The 19143-nt window shown below is 46.1% G+C and overlaps 1 protein-coding gene across 2 annotated transcripts in view; it reads right to left on the reverse strand.

The window, feature by feature from the left end:
* Positions 1-1140: 1140 nt before the first annotated feature.
* PTX4 (pentraxin 4) overlaps positions 1141-19143 on the reverse strand; it is a 67924-nt gene continuing 49921 nt past the window's right edge. Inside the window, exons 1-3 of one of the 2 annotated variants that reach the window (XM_075318426.1) lie at positions 9381-9752; positions 6439-7402; positions 1141-3059 (exon numbers count right to left, since the gene is read on the reverse strand). In XM_075318426.1, coding sequence (XP_075174541.1) covers positions 2419-3059; positions 6439-7402; positions 9381-9524 — 1749 coding nt within the window. In that variant the 5' untranslated portion in view covers positions 9525-9752 and the 3' untranslated portion in view covers positions 1141-2418. Of the gene's footprint in view, positions 3060-6438; positions 7403-9380; positions 9753-19143 lie in introns of those variants that run through there. The other variant, XM_075318427.1, reaches the window with a different exon arrangement.

Genomic DNA, 19143 nt, shown 5'->3' on the forward strand with positions numbered 1-19143 from the left:
TGGTTGGTTTGAACCATATGTTTCTTGTTGACCATCGTATGACAAAACACACTTTGAAGCCTCTCTATCCACTTCAAAAGAAAGCCTATACCATCCATGGAGCCCAATGACTCTAAAGGTAGTCTTACACAATTAGTTTAAAGTTGATCAAAATAGACAATCTTCTATACCGGAAGATACTTGTGTGTAATCAAATGTAACTATAACCCTATGTAATGATGCTGATGTCCCTGCTTCCCACCCGGCAAGGATGCCAATACACTCACCACTCCGATAACCCAGCGTCTTCTCTGGTTCCTGCCACATCTCTCTGCTCCCACACAGGTCCTGCGCACCCCATGCAGGTCTCCTGATGGCAATCCAGAGGGCAGTATGCGCACTCTGTGAGTGTTCGAAGCCAATGTCTGGAGGACACTAGATACTTAAGGCACCCTCCCCTATTCGGAGGTGCCTGAGCAATCTGAGCCATCATTCAGTCTGCTGCATGTTTGCTAGTTGTCAAGTCCTCGACTAGCTGTGCTCATCATGTGTTCCCTAACCTGTTTTCCAGTAACCAGTACCTCCCAGTGTTCCTGAATCTGTGCTCCTAAACCTGTACCTGTCCGGTGTTACAGCTGCCCTGCCAGTACCTGCCAACCAGTTGGGTCCTGCCAGTACCTGCCAATCCGTATGTTCCTGTTGTCCTGCTAGAGCCTCCTGTCCAGCTTGTCACCCCAGACCTGTCCACGCACATTTCTGTTCCCTCACCCCTGAACCCTGGGGTCAGTTGTTACTCCCAAGGACTGCCCCAGAATGGTACCTGGTGTCTACCGGCATACAAGTCCAACCTCACCATCAGAGGCTCTGGTGGTTACCTGGTAGGCACACCCCTCTCAGGTAAGACTGGCCCGTGGTGCAGTGTGTCCACCCCCGTATGTGTGACACCTTAGGCCAATGGCCAATTGATGGTTGAACTTTCCACCTTATTGAACAGCCATTATCAACAGATGATATATAGATATACTGTATCTTCTGATCAGAGCTTTGGAGTCAGTCTTTATGGAATATTTTGTAGCCCATCAAACTGTATGCAAATTAGAAAAGATAGCTAAACATATCTAGAATAAACACGAAAACACAGAGCAATTCTTACATACCAGGTGGAGAAATCGTATTTATATTGTTAGCATTGATAACACTAGCATAATAAATGACAAATACAGCGATTGCACATTATACAGGAGTTCTGCAGGATGTTGGATGACTAGAAGGTCCAATAAATACAGCGTATTGCCAGTTCTGTACCGCCATCTATGGGTGTTGGATAAATAGACATGACCTGAATTGTCTAAGGCTTTAAGGGGGTGGCCAACAAGAACATTAGCTATCCGCATGATAGAGATTAAACATATGATTTTTCGGGATCCCACTGATCACAAGAATGGATGATCTGTACCCCATTTTCATGGGTGATCTCTGTCCCCCGTTTTTACCAATGCCTCCATCTTGTGCCCATCATTACACTGGTTGCCCAACCACTATAAAATACAATACAAACTTTTGTCTCTCACCCACAAAGCTCTCCTTACTTCTACACCACCCTACTTCTCTATCACCCTACCCGTGCCTTGAATGCTGCAACTGATCCAAGACCAATATCCTCCGTATCCAAGACTTCTCTCATGCTGCACCAATTTTCTGGAATGCGCTACCCCACACAATCCGACTAATATCTAACACCCTCTCTTTAGACAGGCCGATCACCTCAACTGACTAATTTAACTCTCCCCTGTTCCCTCCTTCTAAATGTTAATCACAGTCTGCTCCTCCTATTCATCGGTCTCCACATCCTCGATGCACCCAGTAACACACAGTAACTGCCCTTAGACAGATCCTGATGACCAGATCATTCAACTTTATTATAATAATGGCGGAGTCTATCCAAATAATGGAGACAGAAGTCCTGTTTTTGTGATCGGTGGTAAATCCTCTGCAATCATATATTTATCTGCTATCTTGTGGATGGGTGAAAAATGTTTTTTTTAGCCACCACCTTTCATGAATCTTTGATGGTGCCCTATTGTGGCATGCTTTATATTTTTGGGGTCAAATGGAGGAACTGCGGACTCTCTGGAGAAAATCACTTTATGGGATCACACATACGTAAGCAACCGAAAAGGGAACAAATGATCCCCTACACTGTCATCTTCTGAAGGGGTTGCTGCCCTGTGCTGGATCTCCTGGGCTCGGTGGTGGATGTCAACCATTATCATGTCATAATTGGACCCATTACAGGATCTACTGGTGAACTTGCTAAATAAACCGAGACTTTTATAGTTATTGGTCGCTACTGATAGTCCATGTAAAGTGCCCATAGCTGTCCCATAAATAATAGTCCAATATAAAAGCAATCCTCTATTTACACAGCATTTTGGAAGTCTACACACAGTGCTCGAGACAGGTACAGTCCACCCGCTCCACTGAACCATGAAGAGAAGAGGCATCGGCTATGGTTAAGATGGTTCCTCTTGGCAAGCCTTTCCCAGTGGCAATACCGGAGACTTCTCCAGGTGATAAAGCTCTATTCCACATAGCAAATCCTGCCAACTGTCCAACAAAAGCTTCTGTGCTGTCAAATCCACCACCCAAGGTGTCCTGCTCTTGGCCAAGAACCAAAGATCCTCCAGGAGGGATCTCATAACCTTTCTGGAATCTAGAGCCAGTAGAAATTAACCTTCGGTCAACAAAGAACCAATATTTGCCTTGGATAGAGGACCAGATGAAGCAAGTATGATGCCAGCTGCCGTCTGCCAGTGGGACAACGGGGAGTTCTCGGAAGGCTGGGTCTCCGATGACAAAGTGAATAGAGTCTGAGGTGGCACCATGTCTACCATGAAGAACCAGCTTGTTGTCATTGTCTTCTGTTGCATATGAAAGAATGGTGCCCAAGTAGCTGACATTAGTCTTCACCCAGCTGCAGATGGAAAGTTCATGCAAAGGTTCCCTCAACTCCTTACCAAATGTTGCAAAATTCTCCGTGGAAGAATTGGGGAAAATGAGCATCGAGTCCACGTTACAGACTACAATGAGAAACAAGAGCAGGTTACAATTATTCACATTCAACATACAAACATACTTTCTCCCTGGTCCTCTTCACCCCAAAAAGCCACAACACTGGGTCTAGGCAATGGCCAACATAAGAACCTTATGACTAGTGTCTGGTGCTGAATGGGACATGAGAGCAAAGAGCGGTACGTAAATGGAGGGGTCTGGTCTTGACTTTCTTGCTTCACTCTCCTAAACACAGGAGCACAAACTCTGTAGAGCACTTTTGTGTTCTTTATGACAGAGTTCCTGCCAGACATCTCTTATCGTATTGTCTTATCTCTTAAAGGGTTCACAGTCTAAAATTAGACAAGTCGGATCCTTATCTCCCCTGAAAGATGGTGAGTTGCGGCCTCCATACAGAGTTCCTGCCAGACATCTCTTATCGTATCTGTTATCGTCTTATCTCTTAAAGGGTTCACAGTCCAAAATTAGACAAGCCGGATCCTTATCTCCCCCGAAAGATGGTGAGTTGCGGCTTCCATACACATTAGACCGCCAGTCGAACCCATCGATATTGGTGAGATTGGCCAACATTAGTCTAATGCCTATGTGGAGCCTTTAGTTTGGGATTTAAAACTTTAGATGAGGTCTGTAATTGAACATGTCTGGTCTGGGGACTGAATTTATTCTGGTCTCGGGTGTTAATATTTGGGTCTGGTCTGTAGGGTAATTATTTTTTGTCTGGCCCGAGGTCTGAATTTCTTTGTAGGCTAATTTTATTCTTTTTAAATAATGATGGGGTCAGGTCTAAAGCCTAATTGATTAAGATTTGGTCTGAGGTCTTATGCTGAAAGGGCATTTGGCAGCTTAGGTGGTCATTCATGCCTGAAACATTGGCCCAATTTGGTCTTTTAGGGCAATTTGCCACTGCATTGAAGAGCTTATTCTCGCAACCTTCAGCCATGGTCAAGTTCCCTCAAGCATTGTCCCAAATCCGCAATGGCACCAGACAGGATTGTCCATTATCCCCCTTGTTTTTTGTTTTGTGTATAGACCCTCTGGTTGCGAATATTCCAGTCAACCCAAATATCCATGGAATAATGGTAAGTGACAAATAATTCAAGCTGTCTTTGTTCACCAAGAATGTGCTATTGACTTTAACCCAAGCACATATAACTCTACCAATCTGCATACACTTGTAAGACAATTTGGCCATCTTTCGGATAAATAATAAAACACAAACCCTTCCTCTTAAGTTCCTCCACCTCATTAGGCCCCTATAAGGAAAAGTATAATTATAAATGGAGGTCAACTATTTAAAGTACTTGGGGGTTCAGCTGACCTCTAGTTATAACTGGTTGTCACAAGGGTGTGTAACGGATGACCAGGGAAGATAGGGTAACCTATGCAGATCCTAATGCCTGAGCTCTCCCTCACACTCGGAGGTACCCTTTAAGGTAGGGAGGTCCGGGCCCCCGACCTGGCGCTGACTCCTGTCCTGGCCCTGATAAGTCTTTACAGCACCCACCACCGAGGGGACTGACCAGGATAGAGATCTCCAAAACCCCTACAACAACTACAGACATATGTAAAATAAAGCTCAGATACCTAAAGCCTACACCAGGGAACAACCAAGGATATACAGGTAAGGGATAACAAAGGAAAGGAGGTAGTATATGTCATGATCCAGACGCTGTGGTTTGATTAGTTCACCCAGCTCCGGCCTGGTCATTTCAGGGATTAACTCTTCCCTGCCTCACTCCGGTTCCGGGACACTAGATCCTGGTACTGCACCTCCGGTTCAGTGCCAGTGATAGTTTATGCTCTGCAGGGTGTGTTACTGTCTCTGGTGAGTTACCTGATCTGTCCTGCCTCCCTGCTCCCTTCTTCTGACCCGTACTCTCCTCTGTTCATCCGTCTGTCCTGGTCCCTGACTACCTGCTCCTGTTTACTGTGTACCCTTCTCTGTCTGTCTTATCCTGGTCCGGACCTGTTTGTCCTCCCTTGTTTGTACTTGGACTTCCCAGCATCTGACCTGTATCCTCATTCCTAACTTCGGCTCCGTCACTCACCTCTGTTGCATACGTGATTTCCCGGCTTCCGACCCTCGGCTATCACCTGACCACAATTTGCTTATCCCTTTGCTATTGACAAGACCTACTGCTGCTGACCTGGTTTACTGACTACTCTACTCCCCTCTGGTGGTTTGCCTGCTAACTGCACTCTGAAGCTACACTGCTTGTAGCTTCAGCGTCTCCCTTAGTACAGTGTGACAGTACAAAAATAAAACAAGTAGAAACAAACCACATCAGACAGCAACAACCACGTCCTCTCTGCTCCCAGGCTAGCTCCTATTTGAATAGAATAACCAACATCATGTCCAGGAAGCAGAGGGCTTAAATCCAGGCCAGAAGTTGATTAACTGCTGTAAGCTGAGCAAGTCTGCTGCTGCACCAGAGAAGGAATTAACCCTGAATGTGCCTAAAGGAAAAATTATGTTCAAAGTGCATGGTCCCAGATGGTACAGTCAGAGCTAGCCCTGAGCCTGTCCCTATACACGTGACACTTGTTATTCAAACTCAACTAGCTCATTTGATCAATGAAATAAGGTAGTCACGGTCACTCAATAAATGGAATAGTCTACTATTGACAATTTCAGCCATTATGACCCGTACTTCTCAAACTTTTATGTCTATTCAAAACTCTACCGTTAGTGTTCCTCAAAGTGAACGGAATGGTGTTCAATCTTCTCACTTGGGTTAGTTAAAGTCAAACTAAATTAGACAGATGGATTGGGCATACCAGATATTATTAAATATTATTGGGCTACTCATCCGCAATACATCCCAGCCTGGTCAGCATTTAGAGCCTACTCCAGGTGGGTGGAAATAGAGGAATTATGGTTAGGCCCCGTACACCCGAATTCATATTTGTGGGCAACTACCTCTATGAAAAAATTCTTGTCAATGTCGGAATATTTCTCCTTGACCTTCTTGTCTAACCTTATATTAGTCTGATCATATGAAAAGCAGGTTGACTAAACCATGGTCTGACCAACAACTTTTTGGTTTTGCCGACATAGTTGATACTCATTCTAGGGTTTTGCTACCTTTTGGCCCTTAAAATTTCACTATCGGTACCTTCAAATTCGACACTACATGTACTCAGTCTTATCGTCCCTCACAGTCTCTCTTCCGACCAACTTTGATAAACTATGTAGGGCAGGAGGATCATCTAAGGTTCTTATGTCAGATATTTATCAGATACTACTTGACCCATGCCTCTTGGTCACTAGTTGGTGACATATATGCCATATATAAGTCACTGATCTCATAGTTAGACCAAACAGGACAATAGACTGGACCCAAAACCCTCCCAATGCCTGCCTTTATCTACATTTGGTGATCTTACGTTTTGCTGGAGCCTTGGTGGCCTCTTCTGGGGCCTTTGTGACAGGTGGTGGCCTCCTTGTAGTTCTCTCCCATCCTGGAGGATCATTGTTCTTGGTCACATTTGCTCTTAAGGCTGACACTTGGATGGAATTGCTGATGGGGTGAGCCGCCTCCTGGTCTTCATTCTGGTCAATTTTTTGGTTGTGTCTTGGGACCAGCGTTATGCTCGGTGGTGAATTTGTAGCTCGTTGACCAGTCATCTCTTCCTCTGATGGACCAATCGTCCTTGTCTCCTGTCCACGTTGAGCTGCCATGGGAGCCATCTTATTGATGGTGGTCATCAGCACCTGCTGCTCTTCCTGCAGCTTCTTCCTCTGATTATGCTTGGCCTGAAGCTTCACTATGCGTTGCTGGATGGTTTTAGGCTCCGTATTTGTTTGTGGTGGAAGCTCTTGCTTCGTTTCCGGGGTTCGGTTTATTTCTTGTGGCGCCAACAAAGCACTTGGCAATAAAATCTCATTTTGCTGCATATTCTGCAACTGCTTCTCCAGATTGGCTATTTTGCCTCCTTGTCTTTCTATGGACTCGCGGAACATCTCCATCCCCTTCTGTAACTCGCTCTTGTCCTTCACCAGCTGGTAGATGATCCTTTTCTGGCTGCTGAGGGATGACGTCAGGTTGGCCATCGTCACGTCTCTAGCTTTGTTCTCCTTGGTCAGCTGTTTGTATCTCTCTGCCATGGATTCCTCTAGGGCGGTGATCTTGAGGTCCAACTTTTTGGTTTTCTTCTGAATCTTCTTCAGCCAGAATTTGATGCCGTTCAGCTCATTCTGAGTCTCCTCATTGGTGTCGTTGAAGGTTTTAGACAATGATTCCTGCTGGTCGTAAATGTTGTGGAAACGTGCATCAATGTTGTAGGAGATGTTGTAGTTTTCAGCGATTCCTTGTAGGCGGGTCAAGGTTACGTCTTGAAAGCGACGAAACTGCAAAGAAACCGAAACATGAAGTCATCAACCTATAATAGTACGAGAGCTTATAATAGTACAGCATGGTTTACAGAGGAGAGGCAGATATCAGTCACTGGAGATATGTCACATAACAAAGGGACTGATATCAGTCACTGGAGATATGTCACCCAACAAAGGGACTGATATCACTCACTGGAGATATGTCACATGCCAAAGAGGCTGATATCACTCACTGGAGATATGTCACCCAACAAAGGGACTGATATCAGTCACTGGAGATATGTCACCCAACAAAGGGACTGATATCAGTCACTGGAGATATGTCACCCAACAAAGGGACTGATATCAGTCACTGGAGATATGTCACCCAACAAAGGGACTGATATCAGTCACTGGAGATATGTCACCCAACAAAGGGACTGATATCACTCACTGGAGATATGTCACCCAACAAAGGGACTGATATCAGTCACTGGAGATATGTCACACAACAAAGGGACTGATATCAGTCACTGGAGATATGTCACACACCAAAGAGCCTGATATCAGTCACTGGAGATATGTCACACAACAAAGAGGCTGATATCAGTCACTGGAGATATGTCACACAACAAAGGGACTGATATCAGTCACTGGATATATGTCACACAACAAAGAGCCTGATATCAGTCACTGCAGATATGTCACACAGCAAAGAGCCTGATATCAGTCACTGGAGATATGTCACACACCAAAGAGGCTGATATCAGTCACTGGAGATATGTCACTCAATAAAGAGGCTGATATCAGTCACTGGAGATATGTCACACAACAAAGAGCCTGATATCAGTCACTGCAGATATGTCACCCAATAAAGAGGCTGATATCAGTCACTGGAGATATGTCACACAACAAAAAATCCGATATCACTCACTGGAGATATGTCACCCAGTAAAGAGGCTGATATCAGTCACTGGAGATATGTCACACACCAAAGAGGCTGATATCAGTCACTGGAGATATGTCACACAACAAAGAGGCTGATATCAGTCACTGGAGATATGTCACCCAATAAAGAGGCTGATATCAGTCACTGGAGATATGTCACCCAACAAAGGGACTGATATCAGTCACTGGATATATGTCACACAACAAAGAGCCTGATATCAGTCACTGCAGATATGTCACCCAATAAAGAGGCTGATATCAGTCACTGGAGATGTGTCACCCAACAAAGAGCCTGATATCAGTCACTGCAGATATGTCACCCAATAAAGAGGCTGATATCAGTCACTGGAGATATGTCACCCAGTAAAGAGGCTGATATCAGTCACTGGAGATATGTCACCCAATAAAGAGGCTGATATCAGTCACTGGAGATATGTCACCCAATAAAGAGGCTGATATCAGTCACTGGAGATATGTCACACAACAAAGAGGCTGATATCAGTCACTGGAGATATGTCACACAACAAAGAGCCTGATATCAGTCACTGGAGATATGTCACCCAACAAAGAGGCTGATATCAGTCACTGGAGATATATCACACAACAAAGAGGCGGATATCACTCACTGGAGATATATCACCCAACATAGAGGCTGATACAAGGAGGTAACTCAGGATCAGTAATGTAATGTATGTACACAGTGACTGCACCAGCAGAATAGTGAGTGCAGCTCTGGAGTATAATACAGGATGTAACTCAGGATTAGTAATGTAATGTATGTACACAGTGACTGCACCAGGAGAATAGTGAGTGCAGCTCTGGAGTATAATACAGGATGTAACTCAGGATTAGTAATGTAATGTATGTACACAGTGATTGCACCAGCAGAATAGTGAGTGCAGCTCTGGAGGATAATACAGGATGTACCTCAGGACCAGTACACTAGAACAGCGCTCCCTATGGAATAGATTTCATAATAAGGGAATATTTCATGGAGACTTGGGAAACTGCATGAATAGAAATCACCTTAATGATAACTATTGAGACTCTTATCATTCGGCCTCACCTGCTCCTCCAACCTTCTGAAACGTTCGAAGAAAGGCTTCCTCTGTTCCAGGAGACGCGTCTGCTCCATGAAGACGCTCGGAAGACACAGGACGGAGAAGACCAGGAGGGATCGACACATCGTTCCACCCGTCATCATCATCATCTTTTAAGAAGAAGCTGCTCAGTATTGTGTTCAATATTCAAGAATTTCGGAAAAGTCTGTATAATACAGCCATATAACGCAACAACTACTACGCCACACTCTTCATCTTCATCATTCTGTCCCTTTAATCTCCTATATTATATCCTTATTCTTCCCTCACGTGCATTTCGGGTGAGTTGTTCTCTTGTGTTCTCCTAAAGTCTGACTTTTGGTCTCTCCGATTCCTGCCCCCGGCCGCCTGAAGCCACAAATAGATGAGTTTTGCAGGCACCAGGACTATTCCCAATGAGCCAATAATAGCCGCTAGAAGAGGCTCCAGAAAAAAAGCGATATTTATGGAAGACTAAGAAAGTGACTACAGGAGGTCAGACTTATTTATGTCTTTTACAGATTCCAAGATCTCAGTTTCATCTCAGCCTAAATCATTACTGGATCCCAGAGACCAAGGGAGAACAGTGTATACAAAAGTAGCATATATACATCACTGACAACATGGGACCACACTCTGCTCTATAGCAAACAGGATTCATGCCAACCATAGGAACGGTTATATTCTTGAACATAGGGGGCAGTATTATAGTAGTTATATTCTTGTACATAGGAGGCAGTATTATAGTAGTTATATTCTTATACATAGGGAGCAGTATTATAGTAGTTATATTCTTGTACATAGGAGCAGTATTATAGTAGTTATATTCTTGTACATAGGGGCAGTATTATAGTAGTTATATTCTTGTACATAGGGGCAGTATTATAGTAGTTATATTCCTGTACATAGGGGGCAGTATTATAGTAGTTGCATTCTTGTATATAGGGGCAGTATTATAGTAGTTATATTCTTGTACATAGGGGCAGTATTATAGTAGTTATATTCTTGTACATAGGGGCAGTATTATAGTAGTTATATTCTTGTACATAGGAGCAGTATTATAGTAGTTATATTCTTGTACATAGGGGCAGTATTATAGTAGTTATATTCTTGAACATAGGGGGCAGTATTATAGTAGTTATATTCTTGTACATAGGAGGCAGTATTATAGTAGTTATATTCTTATACATAGGGAGCAGTATTATAGTAGTTATATTCTTGTACATAGGAGCAGTATTATAGTAGTTATATTCTTGTACATAGGGGCAGTATTATAGTAGTTATATTCTTGTACATAGGGGCAGTATTATAGTAGTTATATTCCTGTACATAGGGGGCAGTATTATAGTAGTTGCATTCTTGTATATAGGGGCAGTATTATAGTAGTTATATTCTTGTACATAGGGGCAGTATTATAGTAGTTATATTCTTGTACATAGGGGCAGTATTATAGTAGTTATATTCTTGTACATAGGAGCAGTATTATAGTAGTTATATTCTTGTACATAGGGGCAGTATTATAGTAGTTATATTCTTGTACATAGGGTTAGTATTATAGTAGTTATATTCTTATACATAGGGAGCAGTATTATAGTAGTTATATTCTTGTACATAGGGGCAGTATTATAGTAGTTATATTCTTGTACATAGGGGCAGTATTATAGTAGTTATATTCTTGTACATAGGGGCAGTATTATAGTAGTTATATTCTTGTACATAGGGGCAGTATTATAGTAGTTACAGTGCCTACAAGTAGTATTCAACCCCCTGCAGATTTAGCAGGTTTGATAAGATGCAAATAAGTTAGAGCCTGCAAACTTCAAACAAGAGCAGGATTTATTAACAGATGCATAAATCTTACAAACCAATAAGTTATGTTGCTCAGTTAAATTTTAATAAATTTTCAACATAAAAGTGTGGGTCAATTATTATTCAACCCCTAGGTTTAATATTTTGTGGAATAACCCTTGTTTGCAATTACAGCTAATAATCGTCTTTTATAAGACCTGATCAGGCCGGCACAGGTCTCTGGAGTTATCTTGGCCCACTCCTCCATGCAGATCTTCTCCAAGTTATCTAGGTTCTTTGGGTGTCTCATGTGGACTTTAATCTTGAGCTCCTTCCACAAGTTTTCAATTGGGTTAAGGTCAGGAGACTGACTAGGCCACTGCAACACCTTGATTTTTTCCCTCTTGAACCAGGCCTTGGTTTTCTTGGCTGTGTGCTTTGGGTCGTTGTCTTGTTGGAAGATGAAATGACGACCCATCTTAAGATCCTTGATGGAGGAGCGGAGGTTCTTGGCCAAAATCTCCAGGTAGGCCGTGCTATCCATCTTCCCATGGATGCGGACTTGGCTGAGAAACAGCCCCACAGCATGATGCTGCCACCACCATGCTTGACTGTAGGGATGGTATTCTTGGGGTCGTATGCAGTGCCATCCAGTCTCCAAACGTCACGTGTGTGGTTGGCACCATAGATCTTGATCTTGGTCTCACAGACCAGAGAACCTTGAACCAGTCTGTCTCAGAGTCCTCTAAGTGATCATGAGCAAACTGTAGACGAGCCTTGAGATGACGCTTTGAAAGTAAAGGTACCTTACGGGCTCGTCTGGAACGGAGACCATTGCGGTGGAGTATGTTACTTATGGTATTGACTGAAACCAATGTCCCCACTGCCATGAGATCTTCCCGGAGCTCCTTCCTTGTTGTCCTTGGGTTAGCCTTGACTCTTCGGACAAGCCTGGCCTCGGCACGGGTGGAAACGTTCAAAGGCTGTCCAGGCCGTGGAAGGCTAACAGTAGTTCCATAAGCCTTCCACTTCCGGATGATGCTCCCAACAGTGGAGACAGGTAGGCCCAACTCCTTGGAAAGGGTTTTGTACCCCTTGCCAGCCTTGTGACCCTCCACGATCTTGTCTCTGATGGCCTTGGAATGCTCCTTTGTCTTTCCCATGTTGACCAAGTATGAGTGCTGTTCACAAGTTTGGGGAGGGTCTTAATTAGTCAGAAAAGGCTGGAAAAAGAGATAATTAATCCAAACACGTGAAGCTCATTGTTCTTTGTGCCTGAAATACTTCTTAATACTTTAGGGGAACCAAACAGAATTCTGGTGGATTGAGGGGTTGAATAATAAATGACCCTCTGAATAAACTTTTCACAATTTAAAAAAAAAAATTAAAAAAGAAATAACATTCTTTTTTGCTGCATTTCACACTTCCAGGCTGATCTACAGTCCAAATGTCAAGTTATTCCGAATGTGTAAACCTGCTAAATCTGCAGGGGGTTGAATACTACTTGTAGGCACTGTATATTCTTGTACGTAGGAGCAGTATTATAGTAGTTATATTCTTGTACATAGAGGCAGTATTATAGTAGTTATATTCTTGTACATAGGGGCAGTATTATAGTAGTTATATTCTTGTATATAGGAGCAGTATTATAGTAGTTATATTCTTGTACATAGGGGGCAGTATTATAGTAGTTATATTCTTGTACATAGGAGCAGTATTATAGTAGTTATATTCTTGTACATAGGGGCAGTATTATAGTAGATATATTCTTGTACATAGGGGACAGTATTATAGTAGTTATATTCTTGTACATAGGGCGCAGTATTATAGCAGTTATATTCTTCTACATAGGGGCAGTATTATAGTAGTTATATTCTTGTACATAGGGAGCAGTATTATAGTAGTTATATTCTTGTACATAGGGGGCAGTATTATAGTAGTTATATTCTTGTACATAGGGGCAGTATTATAGTAGTTATATTCTTGTACATAGGGGCAGTATTATAGTAGTTATATTCTTGTACATAGGGGCAGTATTATAGTAGTTATATTCTTGTACATAGAGGGCAGTATTATAGTAGTTATATTCTTGTAGATAGGGGCAGTATTATAGTAGTTATATTCTTGTACATAGGGGACAGTATTATAGTAGTTATATTCTTGTACATAGGAGCAGTATTATAGTAGTTATATTCTTGTACATAGGGGCAGTATTATAGTAGTTATATTCTTGTACATAGGAGCAGTATTATAGTAGTTATATTCTTGTACATAGGGGACAGTATTATAGTAGTTATATTCTTGTACATAGGAGCAGTATTATAGTAGTTATATTCTTGTACATAGGAGCAGTATTATAGTAGTTATATTTTTGTACATAGGGGCAGTATTATAGTAGTTATATTCTTGTACATAGGAGCAGTATTATAGCAGTTATATTCTTGTATATAGGAGCAGTATTATAGTAGTTATATTCTTGTACATAGGAGCAGTATTATAGTAGTTATATTCTTGTACATAGTGGGCAGTATTATAGTAGTTATATTCTTGTACATAGGGGCAGTATTATAGTAGTTATATTCTTGTACATAGGGGCAGTATTATAGTAGTTATATTCTTGTACATAGGGGCAGTATTATAGTAGTTATATTCTTGTACATAGGGGACAGTATTATAGTAGTTATATTCTTGTACATAGGGGCAGTATTATAGTAGTTATATTCTTGTACATAGGGGCAGTATTATAGTAGTTATATTCCTGTACATAGGGGCAGTATTATAGTAGTTATATACTTGTACATAGGGGCAGTATTATAGTAGTTATATTCTTGTACATAGGGGGCAGTATTATACCGTAGTAGTTATATTCTTGTACATAGGGGGCAGTATTATACCGTAGTAGTTATATTCTTGTACAGTTATATGTCTGTGGTTGATAAGATTCAGATTTATGGAGGATTCCAGTGCCACCTATTGGAAGTAGTAATCCTAAAAATCAATATCGTCCCTTTAATGAGCCTTAATATATGACTTAGAATAAAACCGAAAAGCTAGAAACTAAGCTTGGCTTATAAGTCTCCTTACACTGGCATGTCAGGCTTGTTACACCTTAAACCAGGGGTGGGCAATTAATTTTTCAAAGTGGCTACATGAGAGACCGTGATCTTTGCAGAGGCTTGAATTTAGTTCAATAGTAATATTAACATATTAATTATAATTATTATTTTGCATGAATATTAATTATATAATTTAATAATGACAATATTAAGTATGCTGACACCCCCTATATACCATGTGAGCCCTCACATAGGCTCCTATATAGGTACACAGCTCACACAGGAAATAAAAAGATATGCATTGCTGCCATCTTGTGGTGAATTTGTGAAATTGCATCTTTTTTGTTTGTGGAATTATAATAATACTAGAAGGTGGCCCGATTCTACGCATCGGGTATTCTAGAATTTACGTATTGTGTAGTTCATGTATGATTTTTGTTATATATATGTGCGGTATGTGCGTATATTTGTGTGTGCAGCGTTGTCTGTGTGTGGGTGTCTGTGTAGGGCAGTTGTTTGTGGTTTCCAGTGTGTGTGTGTGGTGTGTTGTGCAGTGCGCGCGCGCGCGTGTGTGTGTGTTGGGGAGAGGTGTGCACTCTCCATCGTGCTCCATCCCTTATGCTGCGCACCCCCCATCGTGCTACATCTCCCATCCTGCGCACTCCCAAACGTGCTCCATCCGCCATGCTGCGCACTCCCAAACGTGCTCCATCCGCCATGCTGCGCACTCCCCATCGTGCTCCATTCCACATGCTGCGCACTCTCCATCGTGCTCCATCCGCCACGCTGCGCACTCCCCATCGTGCTCCATCTCCCATGCTGCGCACTCCTAAACGTGCTCCATCCGCCATGCTGCGCACTCCCAAATGTGCTCCATCCACCATGCTGCGCACTCCCAAACGTGCTCCATCCGCCATACTCCACACTCCCTATCGTGCTCCATGCCCCATGCAGCGCACTCCCCATCGTGCTCTATCCCCTATGCTGCGCACCCCCCATCGTGCTCCATCATCCATGCTGCGCACTCCCAAACGTGCTCCATCCGCCATGCCGCGCACTCCCAAACGTGCTCCATCCGCCATGCTGCGCACTCCTAAACGTGCTCCATCCGCCATGCTGGGCACTCCTCATCGTGTTCCATCCCCCATGCAGTGCACTCCCTATCGTGCTCCATCCCCTATGCTGCGCACCCCCCATCGTGCTCCATCTCCCATGCTGCGCACTCTCAAACGTGCTCCATCCGCCATGCTGCGCACTCCCAAACGTGGTCCATCCGCCATGCTGCGCACTCCCAAACATGCTCCATCCGCCATATTCCGCACTCGCCATCGTGCTGCATCCGCCATGCTGCGCACTCCCAAACGTGCTCTATCCGCCATGCTGCGCACTCCCAAACGTGCTCCATCCGCCATGCTGCGCACTCCCAAACGTACTCCATCCGCCATGCTGCGCACTCCCAAACGTGCTCCATCCGCCATGCTGCGCATTACCAAACGTGCTCCATCCGCCATGCTGCGCCAGCATCAGCCTCTCTACCCGCATCATCAGCCTCTCTGCCCGCAGCATCAGCCTCTCTCCTCCCAGCATCATCGTCTCTGTCCCTAGCATCAGGCTCTCTCCTTCCAGCCTCCCTCAGCATCAGCCTCCCTTTCCCAGCCTTCGCAAGGATCAGCCTCTCTCCTCCCAGCTTCCTTCCTCCCAGCCTCCCCCTCCCAGCCTCCCTCAGCATCAGCCTTCCTGTCCCAGTCTCCCCCAGCATCAGCCTCTCCAAGCATCAGCCTCTACCAGCATCAGCCTCTGTTCTTCCAGCGTCCTCCAGCATCAGCTTCCCTAAGCATCAGCCTCCCTCGTCCCAGCCTCCCTCAGCATCAGCCTCTCTCCTTCCAGCCTCCCTCAGCATCAGCCTCCTCTCCCCAGCCTTCCATAGGATCAGCCTCTCTCCTCCCAGCCTCCTTCTTCCCAGCTTTCCCATCCCAGCCTCCTTCAGCATCAGCATTTCCCTCTTCCCCATGATCAGCCTCTCTGCTCCCAGCCTCCTCCAGCACGCCCTGCTCCTCTGCCGACACTCACACACCCGATCGCATGCACTCACACACACACCCGATCGCATCCACTCACACACACACCCGATCGCATCCACTCACACACACACCCGATCGCATCCACTCACACACACGCGATCGCATCCACTCACACACACCCGATCGCATCCACTCACACACACCCGATCGCATCCACTCACACACACCCGATCGCATCCACTCACACACACCCGATCGCATCCACTCACACACACAGACACTGACGATATCGCACTTACGCGCTCACACTCACAACATCCGGGGATATCACATGCTTCTGGCCATGTGATCCTCCGTCAGGTCCTGGAAGATCACAACAGCACATTTTCGCCGCCGAGAAGCAAGCGATATCCCAGGATGTCGTGAGTATGTGGATGCGATGTGAGGTGTGTGTGAGGTGTGTATGAGAGTGAGTGTGAGTGTGATCTGATGTGTGTGTATGTTTGTGTGTGTGCGTGTGGACCTTCCGGCGCAGCAGGACCTTGATGGGCTTGTAACCATGCGAGCATGGTTACCAACGTATCCACACCACTCCCACCACTGCCGTGGGAGCGGGGGCCGGGGGAGGGGGAGGGAGTACAGTACTCACCTCCGTGACAGCGCTTGTAACCATGCGAGTATCCACACCACCCCTTTGGGAGCGGGGGCCGGGGGGGGGGGGGGTTGGGGGGGGATAGGGAGTACCGTACTCACCTCCGTGACAGCCGTGTCAGTTAGAGAAATGCGCGGGGGGAGGGAGGGGGTGGGGCCAGAGCTAACGTGCATTGCGTGAGGGGGGCGGGGCGTGGCGTGGCTGAATTGCCAATGCCTGCAGGGTGCCGGGGCTAGAGGCCAATCTGTGGGGGGGGCGGAGCCTGGGCGAGCGGCTGGCCAATCCGTGTGGGGGCGCAGCCTGGGCGAGCAGCCAATCCGTGTGGGGGGGCGGGGCCATGGCGAGCCCAGCGGCCAATCAGCTTTGTGTCACCGTAAGGACACAATTTTGGAGCATGACAGACAGACAGACAGACAGACAGACAGACAGACAGACAGAATAAGGCAATTATATATATAGACTAGAAGGTGGCCCGATTCTACGCATCGGGTATTCTAGAATTTACGTATTGTGTAGTTCATGTATGATTTTTGTTATATATATGTGCGGTATGTGCGTATATTTGTGTGTGCAGCGTTGTCTGTGTGTGGGTGTCTGTGTAGGGCAGTTGTTTGTGGTTTCCAGTGTGTGTGTGTGGTGTGTTGTGCAGTGCGCGCGCGCGCGTGTGTGTGTGTTGGGGAGAGGTGTGCACTCTCCATCGTGCTCCATCCCTTATGCTGCGCACCCCCCATCGTGCTACATCTCCCATCCTGCGCACTCCCAAACGTGCTCCATCCGCCATGCTGCGCACTCCCAAACGTGCTCCATCCGCCATGCTGCGCACTCCCCATCGTGCTCCATTCCACATGCTGCGCACTCTCCATCGTGCTCCATCCGCCACGCTGCGCACTCCCCATCGTGCTCCATCTCCCATGCTGCGCACTCCTAAACGTGCTCCATCCGCCATGCTGCGCACTCCCAAATGTGCTCCATCCACCATGCTGCGCACTCCCAAACGTGCTCCATCCGCCATACTCCACACTCCCTATCGTGCTCCATGCCCCATGCAGCGCACTCCCCATCGTGCTCTATCCCCTATGCTGCGCACCCCCCATCGTGCTCCATCATCCATGCTGCGCACTCCCAAACGTGCTCCATCCGCCATGCCGCGCACTCCCAAACGTGCTCCATCCGCCATGCTGCGCACTCCTAAACGTGCTCCATCCGCCATGCTGGGCACTCCTCATCGTGTTCCATCCCCCATGCAGTGCACTCCCTATCGTGCTCCATCCCCTATGCTGCGCACCCCCCATCGTGCTCCATCTCCCATGCTGCGCACTCTCAAACGTGCTCCATCCGCCATGCTGCGCACTCCCAAACGTGGTCCATCCGCCATGCTGCGCACTCCCAAACATGCTCCATCCGCCATATTCCGCACTCGCCATCGTGCTGCATCCGCCATGCTGCGCACTCCCAAACGTGCTCTATCCGCCATGCTGCGCACTCCCAAACGTGCTCCATCCGCCATGCTGCGCACTCCCAAACGTACTCCATCCGCCATGCTGCGCACTCCCAAACGTGCTCCATCCGCCATGCTGCGCATTACCAAACGTGCTCCATCCGCCATGCTGCGCCAGCATCAGCCTCTCTACCCGCATCATCAGCCTCTCTGCCCGCAGCATCAGCCTCTCTCCTCCCAGCATCAGCGTCTCTGTCCCTAGCATCAGGCTCTCTCCTTCCAGCCTCCCTCAGCATCAGCCTCCCTTTCCCAGCCTTCGCAAGGATCAGCCTCTCTCCTCCCAGCTTCCTTCCTCCCAGCCTCCCCCTCCCAGCCTCCCTCAGCATCAGCCTTCCTGTCCCAGTCTCCCCCAGCATCAGCCTCTCCAAGCATCAGCCTCTACCAGCATCAGCCTCTGTTCTTCCAGCGTCCTCCAGCATCAGCTTCCCTAAGCATCAGCCTCCCTCGTCCCAGCCTCCCTCAGCATCAGCCTCTCTCCTTCCAGCCTCCCTCAGCATCAGCCTCCTCTCCCCAGCCTTCCATAGGATCAGCCTCTCTCCTCCCAGCCTCCTTCTTCCCAGCTTTCCCATCCCAGCCTCCTTCAGCATCAGCATTTCCCTCTTCCCCATGATCAGCCTCTCTGCTCCCAGCCTCCTCCAGCACGCCCTGCTCCTCTGCCGACACTCACACACCCGATCGCATGCACTCACACACACACCCGATCGCATCCACTCACACACACACCCGATCGCATCC

This window comes from Anomaloglossus baeobatrachus, chromosome 7, assembly GCF_048569485.1.
Source record: "Anomaloglossus baeobatrachus isolate aAnoBae1 chromosome 7, aAnoBae1.hap1, whole genome shotgun sequence".
Classification (NCBI taxonomy): Eukaryota; Metazoa; Chordata; class Amphibia; order Anura; family Aromobatidae; genus Anomaloglossus; species Anomaloglossus baeobatrachus.